General features: G+C 42.1%; 2 protein-coding genes across 3 annotated transcripts in view; one reads left to right on the top strand and one right to left on the bottom strand.

The window, feature by feature from the left end:
• The window catches only part of HADHB (hydroxyacyl-CoA dehydrogenase trifunctional multienzyme complex subunit beta), a 35,880-nt gene extending 34,273 nt beyond the window's left edge, over positions 1 to 1,607 (bottom strand). Inside the window, exon 1 of one of the 2 annotated variants that reach the window (XM_028099389.2) lies at positions 1,504 to 1,607. The gene's annotated coding sequence lies outside the window, so the exon portion shown is untranslated. Of the gene's footprint in view, positions 1 to 1,322; positions 1,342 to 1,503 lie in introns of those variants that run through there. The other variant, XM_088026358.1, reaches the window with a different exon arrangement.
• Positions 1,608 to 1,842: 235 nt separating this feature from the next.
• The window catches only part of HADHA (hydroxyacyl-CoA dehydrogenase trifunctional multienzyme complex subunit alpha), a 49,315-nt gene continuing 37,136 nt past the window's right edge, over positions 1,843 to 14,021 (top strand). Inside the window, exons 1-4 of the mRNA XM_028099387.2 lie at positions 1,843 to 1,964; positions 11,345 to 11,386; positions 11,482 to 11,552; positions 13,713 to 13,846. Of these exons, the coding sequence (XP_027955188.1) occupies positions 1,898 to 1,964; positions 11,345 to 11,386; positions 11,482 to 11,552; positions 13,713 to 13,846 (314 nt within the window). The 5' untranslated portion in view covers positions 1,843 to 1,897. The remainder of the gene's footprint in view (positions 1,965 to 11,344; positions 11,387 to 11,481; positions 11,553 to 13,712; positions 13,847 to 14,021) is intronic.

The following is a 14,021-nucleotide window of genomic DNA, read 5'->3' as shown; positions in this document are numbered from 1 at the left end:
TATGGAAGGAATAAAGAGCTTTCATTTTATATTCTTCTATCTTCTCAAAAAAATTTTGTAGATTTTATTTATTTGACAGAGAGAGACACAGCGAGAGCGGGAACACAAGCAAGCCTCCCACTGAGCAAGGAGCCCAACGCGGGGCTCAATCCCAGGACTCTGGGATTATAACCTGAGCCGAAGGCAGACGCTTAACTGCTGAGCCACCCAGGAGCCCCGAACATTTTATTTTTCATGCACAGTATAACTCTAGTCTCATTTAAAATCTACATATATTAATATTTAAATATATAAGAATATACAAGTGCATAAAAAATGTCCAGAAAAATACATAGTTTTGGTTTATGTTGTTTTTTTAAGCAAAATGTTAATAGTAGTTATCTCTGGGTGGTGGAACTACAGGTGTATTTATTTTCTCTGTAGTTTCTGAAAATTAATATTATTAGTTCAATAATTGATTAAAAATACGTTTCAAAAGAAAGACTAAGCAAACTACCCTATGGGAGGGTTGACCTTTATTGTTATTTGCTCTAAGCTTTAGGAAATAGACCTTTTTGACTCAAGGATTTAAGAAGCATGGAAACTGGAGCAGAGTAGGCTGGAGTTGTTTGTGGAACTATGGAAAGATGCATAAAGTTGCGGGCACCTGGGAGTAAGGGAAAGGAAGAAGGGGCTGGGCAAGTAATGAAAGCAAAAGGGAGGGGCACCTGGGTGGCTCAGTTAAGCGTCTGCCTTAGGTTCAGGTCATGATCCCAGGAGCTCCCCATGGAGACTGCTTTCTCCCTCTCCCTCTGCCCCCATGCTCACGTTCTCTCTCTCTCATAAATAAAGTCCGCTTCTCCCTCTGACCCTCCCCCCTCTCATCAACACAAAACCAGCTATTATGCAATGCAGAGCTCGTGATTAGAAGTTAATAGACGTAGGCTCTAGTCCTATTTCCACCACCTTGTGGCCACAGATAAGCCCACTCACGCTGATTCATGGGCTTCACCTATAAAGTGAAAGGGATGAACGACCAGATGATCGGCAGATCCCTTCCAGATTAAAAAATCCTCGGGAACATTAAGTCTCCAAGTATCTCGACTCCTCCCACACGCCAGGCCCGAAAGGGTCACGTGACCGAGTCCCAGCCCGGTAGCAGGAATGGGGTCATCCCAACTTCCCACACAAGCAAAACGGGTGAAACAAAAACACACGGGGCAATACAGCCTAGCGCTTTATGCCGACACACACACAAACAGTTCGTTAACTTGAGGTGATAAATTAAAAGACACGGTGAGACTGCTGCTCAGAGCTACACACATAAGGTTTGTCCATGTTACCACTCTAAGTGCATTGGTCCTGGAGACCCTGTCCGACGGGGCCTCTTCCCGCTCCCTGGAACTCCACTCCCCGGGGGGAAGGGAGGTGGCCGCGGGCACTGGCGCAGGAGATCGGAAAGGAACTGCGGCTGTCGCTGCGGGGAAAGGCCAGACGGAAAGCCAAACGCACGCTCCATCTCACCTTAGGTCTGTTCTACTCGAACTCCCGCGGCGGACACGGAAGGTTTGGACTCAAGCGCCGGGACTAGACGTGACAAGGAGCGGGTCCTGCGCCAAAGGACCCCTTTCACTCCCGCCCCCGAACTCCGCAGGCTGCCCACGGGCCGCCTGCCTGGAAAACCAGGCACTTCGCCTCCTCCTCTATGGGCCTCCTTTCGTTCAACGGAGAAAGCGACCTTTTGGCCCCGTTATCCGGAAGCGAACGGCAGGGCAAGGAGGCAGCGGCAACTCGGCACCGGGAGTTTTAGTCAGGCAATACGTCGGGCGCCTAACTGGGGGCAAGGCTGAGGCAGAAAAGTCCTCCGCTTGGCAGCCCTCATCGGAGCGCTTTGCACTTTCGTCCTTTTCAGCTCAAGATGGTGGCTTCCCGGGCGATAGGGAGTCTCAGTCGCGCCACTGCCTCCAGGATGCTCCGCTGCCCAGGTGAGGCCTGGCTGGGAGCGCCCCGCAGCCCCAGGCAGAACTTTTGCGAAGCCTGAGGTAACCCCGGAGCCGCGTCTCCCTTTCCCTGTCGCTTCCCCCCCCCCGCTGGAAAACTCAGCCCTTAATGGGGGAAAGGATGCGCCCCTTGGACCCAGTCTCCTGTGTCCTTGCGCAGACCGACACTTCCTCTCTCACTGCTCCGGAGTCCTGCAGCGATTTTAGGCTCCTTAACCCTTAACCTTTCTGAGGCCTGTTCACCGGGTCTAGCACCTTCCGCAAGTCTTCTCGTCGCACTTCTGGCATCACGCTCCTCTTACTTTCTTCTGTGATGGCTTCGGTCCTGTCCCTACTAGATCAGGAGTTCAGAAGGACTGGGACACTCCAGTCTTTCCCATCTTTGTGGCTCCACAGCACCTTACTCGTAACAAGAGCTGTCTTGAAAGCTTCTTAGGTGGAATGAACCAGCCTTGCGAATTACTGCTGCTCCCAGTTCCTTTCCCTCAAAACCATTTTTGTAACCTGTTAACCACATTTCAATAAGGAGCTCGACTGTTGCAGTTCCAGTGATCCCAGTGTGAATGTATAGTATGTTAAATTTCAAGGGGAAGTTCTGCAACCTGCTAGAAGAATTTTTTTTTTTTTAAATACACAAATACCGCTTGTCTTGTCTGTGGACACACTGGGGGCAGGGTGATAGAAAAAAAGACAAGCAAATACCTGTACCTTAAGGGATAAAATGTTAAATAATTTTAAAAACTAATTTTGTTTCTGACGGTACCCGGTTAAGTTTGCATTAGCTGTTAAGTGGGTGATTATGCATTTTCCTCCCATCTCAAACCTGTAAGGTGAAATGTCACGTTTTATTGCATGTTACACTTAATACCGGCTGCTAATTAGAATTTTAATTTGTAATATGTCTTTCTCCTGAAAGAGAGAGCTGGTAGCTGGAGTCTGCTTTAAGGGATTAATTTTGGATTTAGACTTTTTCTGAATCTCGACCAATGTCTTTGGTTTCCACGGGACTGCGGTGTGTGTGTATACCAATCATAATATTACAAAAAATTGAAATGTAAAGACTGGGGAAGGGTTAAGAAAAAAATCACCCGTTCACTTACTAGTCACATATAGTAACTGTTAGCAGTTGGTCAATTTACCTTATGGTTTTGTTTTCTGTTTTCCACATTTATGGTTTAAGGCTTTATAAAAATCAAATATATATATTTGAACTTTCCTATGCATTGGTTTTAAGGTACTTCTTACGGATTAGCAGCTGGTTTAACGCTGAGCTGGTAGTCAGGTCATGTGGTTTGTGGTCACTAGCTGTGTAACTGGACAAATACCTTAGTCTAACTGACCTTTATTTTCCTCATCTGTAAAATGAATGAGATTTTGGATTTTTCTTAGATACAAGAAATAGCCTGAAAGAGCAATTCAAAGCATTAAATTTGGGGTCTGACTTTGGGGCTTGAATCTGGCTCCACTTTTTACTCTTCAGTGACCTTGGACAATTAATTTCTTCTGTTTTCTCCTTTGTGAAATAGCTTTGTGAACTTCAAAGCAGTTATCCTAAGTTTAAAGCAATTTGTTATGGACTAAATGCTCAGTACATGCTGCTATTAACTCTTTCCAGCCCTGAAGAACTGATTCTATATATCTGAGAATTTTTTAAATAATTTTTACATTTTATATGTGTAATAACAAGCTTAGCTTTTCTATATTTTTCATATAGAAATATATATACATGTAAATGTATATATATTGCACCGTTTTCACCAATAAGAAAATGTGGTTTATAGTTATTGTCCCTTGGAATAACAGTTTATGAATTTTGAAAACATGTTTAGAAAGTGAATTCAAAATTACCTGCACACCTGGATTGCCATTTAGATTCAACATGTTGGTCTTTCACCCTGAAAGTCTGGGTGAAGGCCAGTGTTTAATGAGATTATGACATTTACTGGTGGATGGGTAAATTTTCTTGAAACTTGTTATCTTCAAAGTTCAAACCCATTCCTCCCCCACAAATGCTATAATTCTGAATATGACTTTCAAATGACAGTCACAACTTGGCCAAGATATCTTGTTTAATTACCACTCCTAAATCTAAATTTCTAATATGTAAGTGGTAAAATAATTTCACAGGAAATGAATTAGAGGCAAATACCGTAGTAAGTGATATATACTTAAGTTTGACTCACTTCCTTAATCCTATCTCTTCCCCCAAAGTTGGATATTGAGAAAAATTGTTGATTGTTACAACCAAAGTAACATTTTCATATTTGAAATTTGTGTCAGCATAATCTAGCTCTCTCCACTGTTACAGGTTTTGTAAGTATCTTCTTGAGTTAAATTATCAAGATGATTAAGAAGTAGGACAAAGGTTTCTCTCTTTTGCTGGCACAGTTGATCTAGGCTAAAGTTCACCTAGCTGCTCTGAACTAGACTGTCCAGATTGTGGGTAAGGCTAGATTTCTAAAGCAAAGCTACCTTGTAGCTACCAACTTGATTTAGTTGACTGTGGTTTGAATTCATTTCAAGATGTGTTTGGACACTTACTGATTTTCTCTTCTTGTTTTTTTTGTCTCTGTTGATTTAGAGGAAGTTTTGTGTATGTGAATATGGGTGTGTTTGTGCATCAAAGGTAGATTAGTGGTAGAAATTTAAAATGGTTTGAACCCTAACCTAACAAACACCAACCTGCTGTCTCAAATAGTAGCCCTCGCACCTGCTGTTTTCTTTTTCACCTAGCACTTACCTCCTAACATACTTTTTTACATATTTATGTTTCTTGTTTTTTTGGCTGTCTTTCCACCCCATCCCTCCCACCCTGCATTTCCAGTCAGTCCATCCCCACTCTCATCCACTTTACCCTGTTCTAGCTAGAATTGCTTATTCCCTGCTTCCACTCCCACTGGAATTTCCACTTTACAGGCAAACTCCTTTTTATGCCAGGCCTGTTTTCACCTCTTCAAGTATCTCTACTGAGTAGAAACTGATTCTTCCTACGATATACGTATCATCCCCTACTGCTGTAAAATAAGCTACACAGAGACAGGGATTTTGTCTTTTTGTTCACTCCCAAGTGCCTAGAACAGTGCATGACACATGGTAGGTGATTTGTTGTTGAATGAAGGACTGTGAGATGATGTTGGAAGAGCTTACGCTTTAGTTGGGGGAAACACCTGCTATAGATGCAGTGATTAGAGAACAATAGTAAATAATAAAAATCAAAAGGAATTTTGAAGTGAAGGGAAAGATCATTGTAGATGGAATCTCGTGATAAGGCCTTGTAGAAAAGGTTGGAGCCATGATACAACGATAAAGAAGAGTGATAAATACAGATGATTCAAATTTTAAATGATGGTAAAGCAGAAAAGGGAAGTATATCATTAGAGAGGTAGAGGCATGGGGATTGAGGAGATGGCTGACTTCCCCTATCTTAATTTACTTGTGTGTAGCATTATGACTTTTGGATACTTTTATAATCATTACATCACTTTTATTTCTGTCTTTGTATTTCTGACTTGTTCATGGTTATACAGCTAGTAAATGATAAACGTGATGGTTGAACCTAAGTCTTTTGACTCTCAGGTCCTTTGTCTGCACTCAAGAGGGCTGATTTGGATTGCTTAAAGAAAAAAATGCAGGGCGCCTGGGTGGCTCAGTCGTTAAGCGTCTGCCTTCGGCTCAGGTTGGGATCGAGTCCCACATCGGGCTCCCTGCTCAGCGGGAAGCCTGCTTCTCCCTCTCCCACTCCCCCTGCTTGTGTTCCTGCTCTCGCTGTCTCTCTCTCTGTGTGTCAAATAAATAAAATCTTTAAAAAAGAAAAAAATGCAGACAGAACCAGAGATCACCTCACTCTGGTGCTTGTGTCATCTACACAGTTTTCTTTTAATATGTTGCTTGCCTTTCAAACCAGTGTAAAGCTGCTATTTTCTGTGACTTCTCTTCCCCTCCCTTAAGGAACTGCAGGATAGGGGCGCCTGGCTGGCTCAGTCGAAGAGCATGAGACTCTTGATCTCAGGGTTTTAAGTTCCAGCCCCACGTTGGGTGTAGAGATTACTTAAATAAAACTTAAAAATAGAGGGGCGCCTGAGTGACTCAGTTGGTTAAGCGTCCAGCACAATTTCGGCTCAGGTCATGATCTCAGGGTGATGAGATCCAGCCCTGCATCAGGCTCCATGCTCAGTGGGGAATCTACTTGAGATTATTTCTCTCCCTCTGCTCCCCCGCCCCCCGGCCCCATGCGCACTTTCTCTCTCTCTCAAATAAATAAAACTTTAGGATAAAAGGAAAGAAGGAGGAAGCAAAAGCCTTGGCTACTGCTGATGGTCCCTCTCCGAATCCACAGCACCATCAGTGGGTTCTCCAAATCAGTGGCTGCCACATGCCCACTTGCTGTCTGCTTCAGTTTCCTTTTTAAAAAATATGGACTCTTCCACTTGGGAAGATCCACACGTGCAGTCTCCCTTGGGTTCAGCTGCCTCTGCCTTTTGTAACTCCTATATCTGTATAAGCCCCAACTGACCAGCGTTGACCCATAGGTAGGGACATCTCTATGCCCCTATTCAGCAGGAAGAAGTTACAAGATGAGACCTTCCACCCTCAGCAACCTTAAAAGATTTAGGGGTCAAAATTGTTCAAGGGGGAATGATGTGGGAAACAAAGGCAGAAGAGAAATTATTAAATTTCCTTACTACCTACAGCCCATTGACAAGCCCTGGAAACAGGCAGAGTGAGATTCCTCTAGGGACTCAACTGCCTCAGTGTTAATACTTTGCTAAGGGCAAAAGACAATCCTACCTGACCTCCCCTCCCCAGGATCCTGTAAGTCTACTTTAACATATAAAAATTCCTTTGGAAACTTCCTTTAGCTCTACTCCCCAAGATACATGTTAGCGATCCTCCCCCAAGCATATGACCCACCAACATACATCTGAAGGGTCTCATGACTGAGTTTCTACTAAATAGTAAAAATGACCTTTCCCATCAATAGCTAGCCCCCTCAGGATCCTGGAAACCTTGTTTCCAAAATACCTGGGAGGCTTGCACTATCCTTAACCCCTCCCAACCTGAAAGTATATAACGGGCCGCTCCTCATAACCCCAGTGCAGCTCCTTCTGCCCACGGGTCCTGTCCCCGGGCTTTAAATAAAACCACCTTTTTGCACCAAAAAAAAAAGGACTCTGAGGCCCAGCCCCCTTGAATTCTGATTCTGTGGTTCTAGATTGTATGTTGCCCAGACATTTGTGAGTGTATTTGAGCCTCCACCACTGATTTTAACGCCTGAGCTAGTTCTGGAATCACTTCTCAATACTGCTATGGGAATCCCAGTCCGGCTGGATATGTTGGATAGTCTTTTGGGTCCTGCTTTGGCCACGTGTAATAGTTCCCTATCCAGAAGGGTCCGTGCCTCCTGGTCAGATATAGACCATCATCAACTTAGAAATGGGTATGGTGCTAAGGTCTGTTTCTAAATCACATAGAGAGTATTTTTGATAGAATTGATGTTTATACTACCATGACATAAAATGGCCAACGTGGTTTAATTTTATTGTCCATTACCTTTGACTATCACTGCATGCTAAGGCAGTCCAAGACTCTTGTTTGACATCCCTCAGTTCTGAGCCACATTAAGGTGTTGGGGCTTTGGTGAGTAAGAGACTAGGCAGAAAGAGACAGGTGGTCATAGGCTGGTGGAAAGGTTTAGCTGCTGAGAGCTTGCTAGGGATTTTAACCCTTTTTTTTTAATAGCATTTCTGAATTAGGCAGGCACACCACTCTTAAATTATCTTGTGGATTCCAAGACCATATGCAGCTCCAGTGTAGTCCAAATGCAGTATATTTCAATGAAAATTAGATATAAACAAGTTTTAATACTAATAATTAAGAATGAAATAATGGTGGAATATTATTCAACCATAAAGAATGAAATTTTGCCACTTACAACACCATGAATAAAGCTAGAGCATATAATGCTAAGCAAAATAAGTCAGAGAAAGACAAATACCATACGAACTCATTCATGTGTGGAATTTAAGAAACAACAAACGAGCAAAGGGGAAAAAAGAGAAACCAAGAAGCGGACTCTTAACGATAGAGAACAAACTGATGGTTACCAAAGGGGACGTGGGAGGGAGGGATGGGTGAAAGAGGTGACGGGGATTAAAGAGTACACTTATCATGATGGAAAATAAAATAAAATAATAAAAGGAAAGAAATTAAATTTGCTAATATTTAGTATATGAATTGCTAGAGGTACATGTACATTATTTATTTAAAAAGGAATAAAATAACAAATACTGAGGGAAAGCTAATACAAGTAGAGGAGATAATGAAGGAACCACTGGATATTATTAAAGCACTAATTCCTGGGTTCATGTGTACCACTATTACATTCCCTAATTATTAAGGGATGATTTGTTTTTATTTTTACTGCTAAAGAAAAAGAAAACTTTTTTCTAAGATATTGGACAAGGTTTGGAAGATGTGGGTAGGGAGGAGTAAGGAATTAAAGAGGTGTGTAGGAGGGGCACCTGGCTGGCTCAGTATGTAGAACATGCAGCTCTTGATCTCTGGGTCATGAGTTCAAGCCCCATGTTGGGCATGGAGCCTACTTTAAAAAAAAATTGTAAAAAGAAAGATATACATAGGAGATAGGGTTTGAAGTGAACCATGAATATGAAAGACAAAGGAAGGTGCCTGGGTGGCTCAATTGGTTGGGCAACTGCCTTCGGCTCAGGTCATGATCCTGGAGTCCCGGGATCGAGTCCCACGTCGGGCTCCCTGCTCAGCGGGAAGTCTGCCTCTCCCTCTGACCCTCCCCCCTCTCATGCTCTCTCTCTCATTCTCTCTCTCAAATAAATAAATAAAATCTTAAAAAAAAAAAAAGACGAAGAAAGAGCAGGGTGTTGGGACGCCTGGGTGGCTTTGTCGGTTAAGCGTCTGCCTTTGGCTCATGATCCCAGTGTCCTGGGATCGAGTCCCGTGTTGGGCTCCCTGCTCAGTGGGGAGCCTGCCTCACCCTCTGCCTGCCGTTCACCCTGCTTGTGCTCTCTCTCTTGCTCTCTGACAAGTAAGTAAATAAAATCTTGAAAGAGCAGGGTGTTTTTAAAGAAGATTGGAAGTTGTAACTAAGGGATGTCCACCCTGTGCTGGCCTCCAGAATAACTTTGTTACTACCTAGAGCCAGATGTTTGGATTAGAGCAAGGCAAAGGTGACCCTTCAGTGGTAGAAAGGACGTGGAGTAATTCCCAGAACAAACTTTGAATTTTTGCGTAGGAATTTCCCAATGTTCCCTACCTTCTAGCCATAGTCCAAATTGAAAGACTCTCTGTGGGACTTCTCTTATGATGACTTGCGCTCAAGATATCATCTCATCATTATTATGCAGGAGAGCCTCAAGGAGTGAAGTGATTAGGAAGGAGGGAGAAGTGTAGCTGGTCTTTGTCATCCCCAGAGTAGGAGTATTCTTGGTGAGTGCAGTAGAGACCTGTTCAGTTAGAAATTCTTAAAATAGTGTGTGACTGGACTATTCCATAAATGGCCACTAGTGCCTGTTGATTTCACCCTTTTTTTAAGTCTTTATTTGAATTTGAATTAACATACTGTGTAGTATTAGTTTCAGGTATACAATATAGTGATTCAGCACTTCCATACAACACCTGGTGCTCATCACAAATGCACTCCTTAATCCCCATCACCTGTTTAACCCATTCCCCCCACACCTCCCTTCTGGTAACCATCAGTTTGTTCTCTATAGTTAAGAGTCTGTTTCTTGGGCGCCTGGGTGGCTCAGTCGGTTAAGCGGCTGCCTTCGGCTCAGGTCATGATCCCAGGGTCCTGGGATCGGGCCCCGCATCGGGCTCCTTGCTCCGCGGGAAGCCTGCTTCTCCCTCTCCCACTCCCCCTGCTTGTGTTCCTGCTCTCGCTGTGTCTCTCTGTCAAATAAATAAATAAATAAATCTTTAAAAAAAAAAAAGTCTGTTTCTTGGTTTGCTTCTCTTTTTTTCCTCTTTGTTTTACTTCTTAAATTCTACATATGAGTGAAATCATGTGGTATTTGTCTTTCTCTGACTTACTTAGCATCATACTCTCTAGCTCCATCCATGAGGTTGCAAATGGCAAGAATTCATTCTTTATGGCTAAGTAATATTCCATTCTAAATTATTTTACTTTTTTTTTTTAAGATTTTATTTATTTGACTGAGAGAGCAAGAGAGCACAAGTAGGGGGAACAGTAGAGGGAGAGGGAGAAGCAGGCTCCCCGCCAAGCAGGGAGCCCGATGCGGGGCTCGATCCCAGGACCCTAGGATCATGACCTGAGCCGAAGGTAGACGCTTAACCATCTGAGCCACCCAGGCGCCCCTAAATTATTTTACTTTTGATAACACTGGAAAGTCCATCTCTCCATAAAAATACAAGAGGATGTGACTAGAGAACATGGTTGAGATATATTTGTAATACATTTGGGACTGACATTATGGATCACTTTGTAGATTACTCATTTCCTAGTGTGTTCATTTCCTATTGCTGCTGTAACAAATTTCCACAAATTCAGTGTCTGAAACAATACAAATTTATTATCTTACAGTTATGGATGTCAGAAATGAGTCTCACTGAGCTAAAATCAAAAGTGGCAGGGCTGTGTTCACTCTGGGTGCTGTAAGGGAGAATTCATTTCCTTGCCTTTTCTAGCTTTGAAGGCTGAGGCTGCCTGCTTTTCTTGACTTCTTGAAAGCCAACAAAATGGGGCTAAGTCCTTATGCCGCCATCCCTCTGGTCCTCCTTGACTCTCTCTTTGGGCCCACCTGGATAATCCAGGCTACACTCTCTTTCTCTCTCTTTCTGTTTAGGTCAGCTAATTAGCAACCTTAATTCCCTTAGCCATATAACCTTACCTATTCACAGTTTCTGGAGACCTGGACATCTTTGAGGGGGCAGTTCTTCCACCTATCACATCTACTGTTTAAATAATCTTATAGGGGCGCCTGGGTGGCTCAGTCATTAAGCATCTGCCTTCAGCTCAGGTCATGATCCCAGGATCCTGGGATCGAGCCCCGCATCAGGCTCCCTGCTCCACAGGAGGCCTGCTTCTCCCTCCCCAACTCCCCCGCTTGTGTTCCCTCTCTCACTGTGTCTCTCTCTGTCAAATAAAATCTTTAAAAAAAAATAAAAATTAAAAATTAAAAAAATAATCTTATAAGCTGATCATTAAATGAAAAGGATATGGTGGTAGTCACAATAATGGCCTAGAATACATTATTCTCATTTTGGGTTTTTTGCTGTTGTTGTTATAAATTCCAGCTTTGTTATATTTAGCAAGTACTACAGCAGTTAAGTTTACAAAGTAATTAATTTTGAATACCTTTTTCTTGTAGGTTATATTTGCCGCAACTTTTCAGCATCCTCTGCTTTGCAAAGTAAGTTTAATTTCTTCAGTGTAAACGCTTACACTGCTTTTTAGATTTGTTTAGCAATAAACATGTTTATAAATAAATTATCTTTCTCTTTTTAGCCAGAACCCATATTAACTATGGAGTCAACGGGGATGTGGCTGTTGTTCGAATTAACTCACCCAATTCAAAGGTACCTAATTTAACTTGCAGTCTGTTTCTGCTGATACATTCATGAATCCAGTGCTGAATGGGAGGGAAAGAAATCCACCAATCTGGTAGTAATCTTATATGAATTTGTTTAACAAATTGCTGAAGGAATACAACTTTCCGGAGCAGAGGTCCTTGTTTAAGAATTCATTCTAGCTGACGTTAGGTGTCAGATTAACATCGAGGATTAATGAAATTAGCCTTTTATTATTGTGTAGCATGCTGAGGTGACTTACTAGATAAGAACCAAAGTACAAGCCTGGTTTTATAAGAGTCAAAACTCACCTATTCATCTTAACTACCAGGTTGTTACACATGCTTTCTTCATTACCTACCTGACGTAGTCATTATTCATAGAAAATTGGCTGGGTTAAATGTGGTTGTTAAGATTCCTGAGGAACTTGAATGAATGATTCATTAGTTCACATATTGAAAGTCAAGTTCTGTTCCAAGTGTAGCCCCATTTGTTTTTGGCAGCTTCAACAAATCATACGGCATTAATCCAGTCTTTGCCAAGAAGACCTTTTTTGCAGGAGCTCATGCTTTTCCCCCCATATAAAATTGGTGTTGGGGCACCTGGGTGGCTTAGTCGGTTAAGTGTCTGACTTGATCTCAGCTCAGGTCTGGATCTCAGGGTTGTGAGTTCAAGCCCCACATTGGACTCCACGCTGGGTGTGGAGCCTACTTAAAAAAACAAATAAAAATAAAATTGGTGTCAAGTTTTCATATTTCAGAAATCTTGTTACTAGAGGCCTAGATAGAATAGAGGGACATAGGTGGAAGCAATTAACAACTATCACAAATTAAGGAAAATAAGAACCGGTCCCCCCTCACTAGGATGAATTTTGGTACCCACTGACCAATGATTCAAACTTAAGATATTTTTTCAGAATTTTCTAAGTTGAGCATTTTTTCTGAACACAGAATCAACACGTGCCTACTATAGTGGGAAGTTTGAAAGCTATACAGAAGAAAATAACAAGTCATTTGTACTACAAACCCAAACGCAAACACTTTTAATATATATATTTTTTAAGATTTTATTTATTAGAGAGCGAGCACGCACAAGTAGGCAGAGCAGTGTCAGGCAGAGGGAGAAGCAGGCTCTCCGCTGAGCAAGGAGCCCGAAAGGGGACTCGATCCCAGAACCCCGGGATCATGACCTGAGCCAAAGGCAGACACTTAACGGACTGAGCTACCCAGGCATCCCAGACAAGAATATTTCTTAAAATTGCTTTCAGTTATCTACACTTCACAGAGATTTAACGTAATTCCAAAGATACAAAAAAAGATACAGAAGGGTGTGCTATAGATAATGCAGTTTCTCTGAAAAACAAAATTTCCCCTATATAAATAATGTTATAGGTGGAAGTTGTCCCCTTAAAATTCATATGTTGAGGGGCGCCTGGGTGGCTCAGTTGGTTAAGCGACTGCCTTCGGCTCAGGTCATGATCCTGGAGTCCCTGGATCGAGTCCTGCATCAGGCTCCCTGCTCAGTGAGGAGCCTGCTTCTCCCTCTAGCCCTCCCCCCTCTCATGTACTCTCTCTCATTCTTGCTCTCTCAAATAAATAAATAAATCTTTAAAAAAAAAATTCATATGTTGAAGCTCTAAGCCCCAAAGTGATGGTATTTGGAGATGGGACTTAGGGAGTTAATTAGGTTTAGATGTGGTCATGGGGGTGGAGCCCTCATGAAGAGATTAGTATCTTTTTTGTGTGTGCCAGTGGGTTTTTTTTATATATATATTTAAATTCAGTTAATTAACTTATAGTTAATTATTAGTTTCAGAGGTAGAGGTCAGTGATTCATAAGTCTTAATATAACACCCAGTGCTCATTATATCACATGCCCTCCTTAATGTCCATTAATGTCAAGAAATGGACAGAAGACATGAACAGACATTTCTTCAAAAAATGAGTAGACCTAGACCTATTTTTAAAGGGAGGGTGCTTATAGTTGGCTAAAGCTCAAGAGAAAGCTCCTGGGTTTAGGGTTTGTCCCCCTACCCCCCTTCTTTCTTCTAACTGTATATTTCTGTTGGATAAACAAATTTCCTGCAGTCAAAATAGCATTTCATGATGATTTGCACATCTTGTACTTCAGATTTAAAGCCTTAAATTTATATGTATTTCCCTTTGGCAGGTAAACACGCTAAATAAAGAACTGCAGTCAGAGTTCGTGGAAGTAATGAATGAAATCTGGGCTAGTGATCAAATCAGAAGTGCTGTCCTTATCTCATCGAAGCCTGGCTGCTTTATTGCAGGTGCTGACCTCACGTAAGTTTTCAAAAATCAGTCACCTTTCATCTTGGCTAATAGTATGTTTCTTAGGCCTAATCATTCCTTCTCTTAAAAGAAAGTAGAAGTAAATGCTCTGAAAGGTTTCTTTTTTTTAAGTTATTTTCACAAGTGTAATAAAATTGATAGAAGAGGGGCTTGTTACTTAAACCAC

The sequence above is a fragment of the Eumetopias jubatus genome, unplaced genomic scaffold, assembly GCF_037043125.1.
Source record: "Eumetopias jubatus isolate StellerSeaLion01/CBP00866 unplaced genomic scaffold, mEumJub1_p1.0 scaffold_9, whole genome shotgun sequence".
In the NCBI taxonomy this organism is placed as follows: domain Eukaryota; kingdom Metazoa; phylum Chordata; class Mammalia; order Carnivora; family Otariidae; genus Eumetopias; species Eumetopias jubatus.
Note: the sequence above shows the minus strand (reverse complement) of the source record. Positions and strands in the feature narration are given on the sequence as shown.